Source organism: Montipora foliosa, chromosome 9 (assembly GCF_036669935.1).
Source record: "Montipora foliosa isolate CH-2021 chromosome 9, ASM3666993v2, whole genome shotgun sequence".
Lineage (NCBI taxonomy): Eukaryota > Metazoa > Cnidaria > Anthozoa > Scleractinia > Acroporidae > Montipora > Montipora foliosa.
In genome coordinates, this window is record NC_090877.1 from 41,826,443 (window position 1) to 41,836,104 (window position 9,662).

At 39.4% G+C, this 9,662-nt stretch overlaps 1 protein-coding gene across 2 annotated transcripts in view; it reads right to left on the bottom strand.

The window, feature by feature from the left end:
• The window catches only part of LOC137970917 (zinc finger protein 420-like), a 9,039-nt gene extending 1,154 nt beyond the window's left edge, over nt 1-7,885 (bottom strand). Inside the window, exons 1-2 of one of the 2 annotated variants that reach the window (XM_068817579.1) lie at nt 7,672-7,856; nt 1-3,046 (exon numbers count right to left, since the gene is read on the bottom strand). The exon at nt 1-3,046 is cut by the window's left edge and continues 1,154 nt beyond it. In XM_068817579.1, the coding sequence (XP_068673680.1) occupies nt 1,130-3,028 (1,899 nt within the window). In that variant the 5' untranslated portion in view covers nt 3,029-3,046; nt 7,672-7,856 and the 3' untranslated portion in view covers nt 1-1,129. Of the gene's footprint in view, nt 3,047-7,671 lie in introns of both variants that reach the window. The other variant, XM_068817578.1, reaches the window with a different exon arrangement.
• Nucleotides 7,886-9,662: the final 1,777 nt, after the last annotated feature.

A 9,662-nucleotide genomic window follows, 5' to 3' on the forward strand; every position in this document is an offset into this window, starting at 1 on the left:
CGTGCTAGGCAAACTGAAAGGTGCACGTGATCACCTCGGGCGTTTCCATTTACCAAGAAATTCCGGAAATTCCGGTTGGGATGTAAATGGAACACACGTTTTTGGTTCGTCCCACTGGAAAATTTCCGGAATAAACGGAACTTCTGAAAAGGTAGTCCTGCTTTCCCGTTGGGAACTTTCCGATGGGCATGTGTGTTCCATTTACAACTTTTGAAAGGTCTTACCACTTCCAGGCTATTCACGGCCACATTTTTAAATTTTGGCGCGTAAAATCGCAATCACTGGGCGGCGAACGGACCTGAGTTAAATGGAACACGTTTTTCACCCGATGGAACTTTCCACCGAAATTTCCGGAAATTTTTTGTAAATGGAAAACGCCCCTTGTGTCAGGGTTCTTGTTTACATTGAATGAACTACTGGGAAGAATATTAATCGTTCGTCGCTTTCAGAGTTAAACAACGCCAAGAAACGTCCGTCTTGCTTTTTAAAATTTTGTTGTAATATTTTAATATTTAACTGAATATCTTAATTTCATCTGTCGGGTCAGGAAGCCTCCTTTGTCGGGTTATTGACCCGAGATCCGACTCTTATCTGGAACACCCATTTCAAATAGCGCTGATAAACAGTACATGTATTTAAGTCTTAAAACGGTTCACTTTAGCTAACTGTTAGTTGGGGGCGGTCTGCAGTCTGCATGTGTCAGACACCGATACGATAGTAACCTGGTTTTAGAAACTTCTAACGAAAGATGAAGTGAAGTACGATTGTCCGGGTGAGTGTAGTCCTGAGAAGGACTGTTTAGAATGCTGTTGACTCACCATTGTTTTCACAACCTGAGCGGAAGTCATCGTCACACTGATATGACTCCTGGGTTCAAACCATTTACGATTTTAACAATCTATTGTTGGACTGAGAACGCAATATATACGAAATGCCACGAAACTCAAACAGATTGGACAGATAACTACAGTGCAGACCAGAAATAAACGTCCCAAAAAACGCGTGTGAAACGAGCACAAGAAAATTGCGCACACGCGTCTGCTGAATCCCTCATAAACAGGTAGCCGGCAAAATCTTGAAAACGATGGTATATTCAATGGCCAACTAGTGTAGTTAAAAAAGCACATAATCAACTAGTTGAAGTTGACGGCTCCTCAAATGTCATGTGATTTTGGTAGTGTGCAAGAAGCAGCTCCTCGCTGCTCAACTCCTCCTGGCAAAGCCAACAGCTATGTTTTGCACCCTGGTTCGAACTATGGCCTTGTCTAGTGTAGGGGCGATGAATTTCTACTTCACTTTCATTTGTGCTTGACGAACGTTCTTGTGCTTTTTCTTGTTTCCTGACATTTCTTCTGTTGCGAAAAGACTTTCTTATTTGCTTACGATTAAAACGCTTCTCTCCGGTATGCAATCTTTCATGTCTCCTTAAATGTCCCGCTTGGCTAAAACACTTGCCGCAACCTTTGCAATCATAAGGCTTCTCTCCGGTATGCAATCTTTCGTGTCTCCTTAAATTTCCCGCTTGGCTAAAACACTTGCCGCAACTTTTGCATTCATAACGCTTCTCTCCGGTATGCAATCTTTCGTGTCTCCTTAAATTTCCAGCTTGGCTAAAACACTTGCCGCAACGTTTGCATTCATGACGCTTCTCTCCAGTATGGACAGTTTCATGTGCCCTTAAAATCCTTGCTTCTCTAAAACAATTGCCACATTGTTTGCATTGATAAGGCTTCTCTCCCGCATGTATTCTGCCATGTTTTGTTAAATGTCTTTTTTCCCTGAACCACTTGCCACAATGTTGGCATTCATAGGGCTTCTCTCCAGTATGGACTTTTTCATGTGTCTTCAGATGTCCTGCTTGGCTAAAACACTTGCCACATTGTTTGCATGCATACGGCTTCTCTCCTGTATGAACTCTTTCGTGTCTCCTTAAATTTCCTGCTAGGCTAAAACACTTGCCACATTGTTTGCATTTATAGGGCTTCTCTCCAGTATGGATTTTTTCATGTCTCCTCAAATGTCCTGCTAGGCTGAAACACTTCCTACATTGTTTGCATTGATGAAGCCTTTCTCCTGTATGCAGTCTTTTATGTGTCTCAAAACTTTGCCTTTGATTAAAACCCTTACCACGTATTTTGCATTCATAAGGCTTCTCTCCAGTATGGACCTTTTCATGTGTCTTCAGATTTCCTGCTTGGCTAAAACACTTGCCACATTGTTTGCATTTATAGGGCTTCTCTCCAGTATGGACTTTTTCATGAGTCTTCAGATTTCCTGCTAGGCTAAAACACTTGCCACATTGTTTGCATTGATGGTGCTTCTCTCCAGTATGGATTTTTTCATGTCTCCTCAAATGTCCTGCTAGGCTGAAACACTTCCTACATTGTTTGCATTGATGAGGCCTTTCTCCTATATGCAGTCTTTTATGTGTCTTAAAACTTTGTCTTTGATTAAAACCCTTCCCACGTTTTTTGCATTCATAAGGCTTCTCTCCAGTATGGACCTTTTCATGTGTCTTCAGATTTCCTGCTTGGCTAAAACACTTGCCACATTGTTTGCATTTATAGGGCTTCTCTCCAGTATGGACTTTTTCATGCATCTTCAGATTTCCTGCTTGGCTAAAACACTTGCCACATTGTTTGCATGCATACGGCTTCTCTCCTGTATGAACTCTTTCATGTGTCTTCAGCCCTCCTGATTGGCTAAAACACTTGCCACATTGTTTGCATTTATACTTCGCATGGACTCCTTTGTGTAACATTAAATTCCATGTATCCCTAAAGCATGTGCCATACTGGTTGCATTGATAGGCTCTCTTTCCATCATGTGCTCTGCTATGCCTTGTTAAATTTCCTCTAAAGCTGAAGCACTTCCCACACTCCTTGCATCTGTAAGGCTTATATCCATTATGGACTTCTTCGTGTCTTATAAGACTTCGCTCTTCGTGGAGGCAGCTGCTTCTCCGTTTACACCGAAAACCCCTCTTGAGAGTACAGCAGTTCCTGTGCTTAACTAATCTTGACATCATGCCTGGATTGTGATCTCACTAAGTACATAAATACACAAGAAAAATAAGTTATCTCCATCAACAACATCCAACCGGCGGCAAAGTCATGAAATTATTAGTCTTCCTTTAGCTCAGAAAAAAAGAAAGCCCGATTTACAGGAAGTTAATAAAATTAAACGACAATCAAGTTCATCATTGAAAACCTTTTTTTTTATTACACGAATATGAGCGTGAGTGAATTTCTTGAGTTATGGGCGCAATAATTGCTGTTATAAAAGTTCTCAAAAATTATGAGTAACCACAAATCACGAAATTCACTATCAAGTTCATACATTTTATTTGTAATTGACTCAACAAAACTAAACAAGAAGGAAAAATGATAACTTAAAACTCTTTACGATAGGTTTCAAGGCTCTGCTGAAATTCACAACATGCGTACCTGAAAATGTTTAAAGAAACCAAATACATTCCAAACATTCTACAGTTGAATGGGTATTATGTCTAAAATTTTTAATGTACAAACTTCTAAATGAGTTTATTCTGCAACATATATTTAAACCAATTCTTTTAAAACGTTACTTTCCACATTAATTGTCTTCATTTGTTTATTCTGTGTTATTGAACTGTAAGTTTCCTGGCAGTCTTCACTCACGACTGGGAGTTTAACATTTTAAAGTTAATTATTTGAGATATTAGCACCTACATAAGTATACATGAATACCATAGGTGGGAAAGGAGCAGTCGGTCTGTCAGGACCCGAATTAACCCGGACCACTCGATCTGGAGTCAAGCGCACCAACCATGAGGCCACCGTGCCTCCCATCGGGTTTAGTTTGAAGGAAATCTCTTACGTTTTGTACGCGCACGTGCTCATGTGCGCGCGCTAATGACGCAAAATCGTGCGCAGTTGGGATGCGCAATGCAATACTAAGGAATTACTTTAACCAACATTTTACCGATACTAACAATTTTCTCTTTCCTCTCCAACACTGAGATATGATACACTGTATCTACATGCGTCAAAGGATAACAAAAATAAAAAATAAACTTTCTTGACCTTTCTGCATAAATTATGTTCAGGGAAGCTTTGAGTTGATCTTAAAATAATCTTATTACATGTAGTTAAAGCCACTCTGATAAGTCTACATCAGATACTTCCACAGATTAACCTCTCAGAAGTAAATGCTTGATATTTAACAATATTATTATTATTCCCCAAAAGCAAGGTGAATATCGTTGAATAAAAACTGAGACAAAGTCAAGGTTTTTATTCACCGATATTCACGGGGCCTGAGGTGAATTATAAAGTTATTGTTTTAATATAATTACGTTTAGGTGATTGCTTGATAAATTATGCATTTTCTTTAAAACAGTTAATTATTTTCATTGTCTTTCATGTCAAAAAAAACAGCTTGCGGCCATTTTGAAAAGTAAAAAACAAATTTGGTCAAGCCTAAAAGCAGACTTCCTGGGTTATTTATTCTTACAATAAGTTAACTTGGTTTGAGCTTGCAATTCCATCAAAAACCATACCTGGTCAGTGGTCAACCTCAAAAATATCTAGCTGACCCAGATGAGCTCTAAACTTCAGCCAACAATACGGTCCCAGGCTCAAGCTTAGAGCAATACTGCTCGTGGGTGCAAAGTCACCCAATTAATTAGCAACAATAAAAATAACAACAACAACAACAACAATAACTTGAAAAGTTAGAGAAACACCAACTATTGAAAGAAGAAATGGCAAAAGTCTGGCTCATGCGAAAAGTCATTGTAGTGCCTGTTGTTATTGGGGCCCTTGGAGCCGTATCAGTCAACTTTAAGGAATACATGAAGCAAACCGGCCTGAATGTGAGGTTGGAAGTGATCCAGAAAACAGCATTGTTGGGGACAGCAAGGATACTAGGGAAATTACTGTCCTGTAAGAAGAAGGAAAAGAGAGACCTGGGACCTGCCGTGACTTGTTGGGAGGAAGACAGTAACCCTTTTGGAGATGAGCTGCCCTTGGATTGAGAACCCGAAACAGAAGGACGAGGAGAAAACCTGCAAGTACGCCCCACTACTGTACGATGCGAAATTAAGAGGCAGTACCTGGGCTACAAAATCACTCAAACCAACATTATAATGGATAATTGGTGGATGTTCTAAGGGGATTCAGTTGTAGTGTGAGGGAAATACTAGGAGCAAAGCGAAGCAGAGATGTTCTAGGATGGATGCAGAAGTCTGTCTTAAGTAGTAGCCTGAACATTGCCAGAGCTTTCAAGGTCTTGTGCTAGATTAAAATGCTCAAACACCCATTGCATCAACCAGGGGCCCGTTTCTCGAAAGTCCTGAAAACTTTTCAGGCACGAAAAGCCATTTGTGAAACTGCCAACCACTTCTTTTGGAAAGCTGATCTTTTAACATTTTTTCAAGGTAACAAGTCCTCTCCGTTTTTTGAGATACAAAGAGAATTATTACACCCAAAAATGGCCCGTAAAGTTTTGGGACTTTCGAGAAACTGCCCTAGGTGGCTAGATCAAGCATAGACCATTTTAAGACTTTTAAAATTTAAAATTTAAATTTTTGCTTTAAATTTTTAATTGATATCCTTTGTTTATCACACAAGTTTATTGTAAAGTTATACGCAGGGTTAGTCACGGGTTCGCCTAGCTCCTTGTGTGTTTTTTATTTTATAGCTGGCATTCAGATGTTGACGTACTGCCTACAATAATAATAATAATAATAATAATAATAATAATAATAACCATGAGTTGCTTTTCCATGAGAAAAGCAACTCATGGTTTCCTACCATTTTCTGTGAGTATGGTGCTCCACTTCCACAGAGATTGACTATAAAAATAACACTCCTCGGGCTGGTTGTTCAAAGCCTATTTCTAATAGCACCAACTCCATGGTATTTAATGTAGGTTAGTGCTAACCATGCTCCAAACTACCCGGGCCTGTTGCTCAGGAAAAGAAAAAAATTCTTATTCCTCCGAATTGTCATGTACTTCTCAAACTCATTAATAATTCATAAGCCAAAAACAAAAGAAATCACTACAGTGAAGAAAGTTTGGATATGTGGTCTTAATTAGCATAACATTTCGCCAACTTTTATCCCAAATATTTCTTAAAATACTGATTCCATTGAGAAGCAATATCAAACACTCGAAAAAGCGTTTCATCAGATATCCAACCACCTCGAAATCGGTTTAAAAAACTCAGCCTTCGGCCTCGTTTTTCAACTCGCTTCTCTGTGTTTGGATATCCAATGAAACACTCCTTCTCATGTTTGATATATTACATGAAAACCTTTTCTTGGAAAGCATACATTTCCGACAGTCTTTAATGTTCAGAGTGACATAGTTTGAATAATTTACACTGCTATGGTTCGAAAAAAGAAATGAATGTAGCCTACAGTAGAAAGTTATGATTCAAAGACCCAACATTTCAACACCAGCTCCTGTGTAGAGTCTCAATTGTATTGTAGCAACAACTTTAGAAAACTTTTCAGGTCTTTAATATTGCTCTTGAAGACAGGTAAGTGGGAAAAAGCCTTGACAAGATGTGGCAAAAGTAATGTTCCAAGTTTAACCCAGCTCGATGTTGAAATCACAGGGTCCATCTCTAGGCAAGTTGTGGGCTAATTTAGTAGCCCTTAGGCAATTGCACTCAATATCACCTATCATTGATTTGAAGGGGAGCAGGAGCACAATATCACAATGCCATAGAGAATACCAAGGGATTATTGTTTTACAGTAGACTGTAGAATTTTCTTTAGCACATATTTTTGGTATGTTCTTGCCATGACAAGATCAATAGTAACGCCCAGATACTTTTAAAATGATCTATCTATTAAATAATAGACCTTTTTGCAGATACTGTGGCCATTTTGATTTCTATTGTTTCAGAAGACATTATGGGATGCTCAGGGGGCAAATTAATAGGGAGCTTAGGCACACGCATTTTTGAGACGCGGACGGCAACCGGAAGAGAACATTTCGCGTGCCAGGACAGTGGTGTCTACAGATTTTTACACTGATCATTTCTAATGGAGAAAAGATACTTAAAAATGTAAACGTGGTTGTGTAGAGACAAGTTAAAAGAGAAAACCGCTCATTTCCGGTTGCCGTCCGCGTCTCAAAAACGCACGTGCTTAAGCTCCCTAATATGTATTTGCCCCCTGGGCATCCCATAATAGATATTCGAAACAATAGAAATCAAAATGGCCGCCGTATAGGTAAAAAGGTCTATTCAATCGTAGTGTTATTTTTAAACTAGTCCTTGCTTTGTCAATGGCATTTATGGCGGTGAAAGGGATAAATCTTGTTATTCAAGATCTGCTAGGCTTAGCTGATCACAAGCAGGCCAAGCCCTTGGCTTGGCCTCCACTGATTCCACTGATGTGTATTCTTAATTTGTATGTTTGATAAATAGATTCATTAAAAATAAATAGTAAATAAAAGCGAGAGGAAGCACCGGCAAGATCAAATCCCAGAAGAAGTCGAAGCCGACAAAGATTTTACAATACAGCACCTTCCAAGAGAGTTGATTCTTGTAGCACCATCCCTTGATGAACGATGGATAACAATACACGCTATTCATATCATTGCAAATAAGTCGCCGGGTTTTCTTAGTAGAATGTAGCCCTGATTTTCCCTCATAAAGGAGTAAACTAAACGTACCTTCTGTAAATATTCGGTCACTGAACAAAGTACTTTAACAGGACGTTTTCAACTAACCTCTAGAGACACCAATAACAATAGTGAAACAGTACGACTTCTGGTGGACGAACAAAAGAAGCTACATGTAACGAGGAGAGTTTCGTCCAACAACAAGGCGGTGTCTCTTGAATGCACATAAATAAGAGATGCATGAAGTATCTCCTGCCACCATTGGTGACAGCCGCTTAAAATGCACCGCGGTAGTCATTTCGCAACACACCCGATTCTCGAGAAAAGGTGCTGGGTATCACGAGACAAAAAGATTCTCAAAGTCTCGGGTATCACTCGACCGTAGTATACTATAGTACGTCCAACAGTACGTACAAGGCGAAAGAAGCTCGGGCTTGAGTTGTGGAAACTGCTTGAATAGATCACAGGCAGCCCAAGCTTGGGACCCGATTTATGAGAATTTGTATGGGAAAATATATTTTTAGCTTATAAATGCTAAAATAAACTATAAATGTAGAAATAAACTTCACTTACATCTACGTACAGTTGTCTTCGTCTTTTCTGAGCAATCGGAGGGCAAACTGTGTCCGTTTTAGACGGGTTTGTGCCTTAAATTTTTACGATGTCGTTAGTTGTCAAAGCCTGTACAGCCGCCCACTCTCCGCAAAAAATAATCGGAGAGTAGCGTCTGTGAATTACCGTTAGTAATCGTGTTCCGGAATAATTTTGCATACATTATTAAGTGATCTACGCTGACCAAAATTTGCGTGGCTCATATTTCTTTGGAGCTAAATTCTCAAAATGGTGGTCAAATGAGGTAGATTTCAAACTGTTTTTGTTCCCTAAAATATTTTGACATTGTTCCCCTGTTCCCCTGTTCCCCAGTTCAACTTAGCCATGTTTTATTGTTCCCCAAAACTGGTAAGATCTCGTAACCTTTTCACCCCACTTGACAGACCAAGTGACCCCAGAAGTTATCCCAGGATATCATACATCGCTGGAAAGCCCTCCGCGAGCCTTACCAAGTGACGCAATTTGGGCATTCTATGTCACATGTGTGTGTAGATCTTCCCTGGTTTCCGAGATATTCAAGTTACTTGCTGACGCCACAAACTGTACTTGATTGTAATTAATCCCAAAATTGAGAATATCTCCGAAAATGTTGGAGTAATGACATTCAAACTTGACACCAGTAAGGTACATCAGATAGGGCACCAATCAAGATGTTTCCATGGTAACACCCTCGTTTCCATTCCCTTTCTGCATTGAACCAATTATCTGGGATTTTGAACAGATAAGTACAAGCAGATGGTCAGACTTGTAACGCATTGGCTGCCATACTGCTTTACATTGCCGTATATGCTTACCGAAAGTGACCATCTCTTATTTCGACAATAAACGACCAAATCTTTCTTGTGTTAAATAGACCCAGCAGCAAAAATGGTTGCCATGGGAACAGCATTGAGGGTATCATTTTGTGCCTTACTTGAAGCAGATTACAGCTGCCCATTTTGAACAACACTCATCCAATGTTTTCGAAGTTTGTGACGTCATCATTTTTTTAAACAAAAGCTTGGATATCTCTGAACGAGAGAAGATATTCCAAAATAGAAAATACCATTCTAATCCTCTGGGATTTGAACTCTATTTTTATGCAAATACTTTCTTTTGTTTCAGTAATCCAATATGGCTGCTAGTCACGTGAGTGAAAACACTCCATACGCACTTAGGTGTTGTTGAAGCGCGCTGGAGTCATACCAAAGCCATGCCCAAGGAAAACACATGTAATAATAGATTGGTCTTAGAGTACGCTGCGCAAGTGTGGCAGGATATTCTTGCATACCTTCCTGACGCTATTAAATCTATACAAAGAAGAGCTTTAAGAATAATATTTCCAAACTCTAAAGTTATCAACAAGCCCTAGATCAAGCAAATCTGACATCGTTAGCAAATCGCAGGATATTCATATGTAAAAAGGTGATGGCTGATATGATGAATGAGAG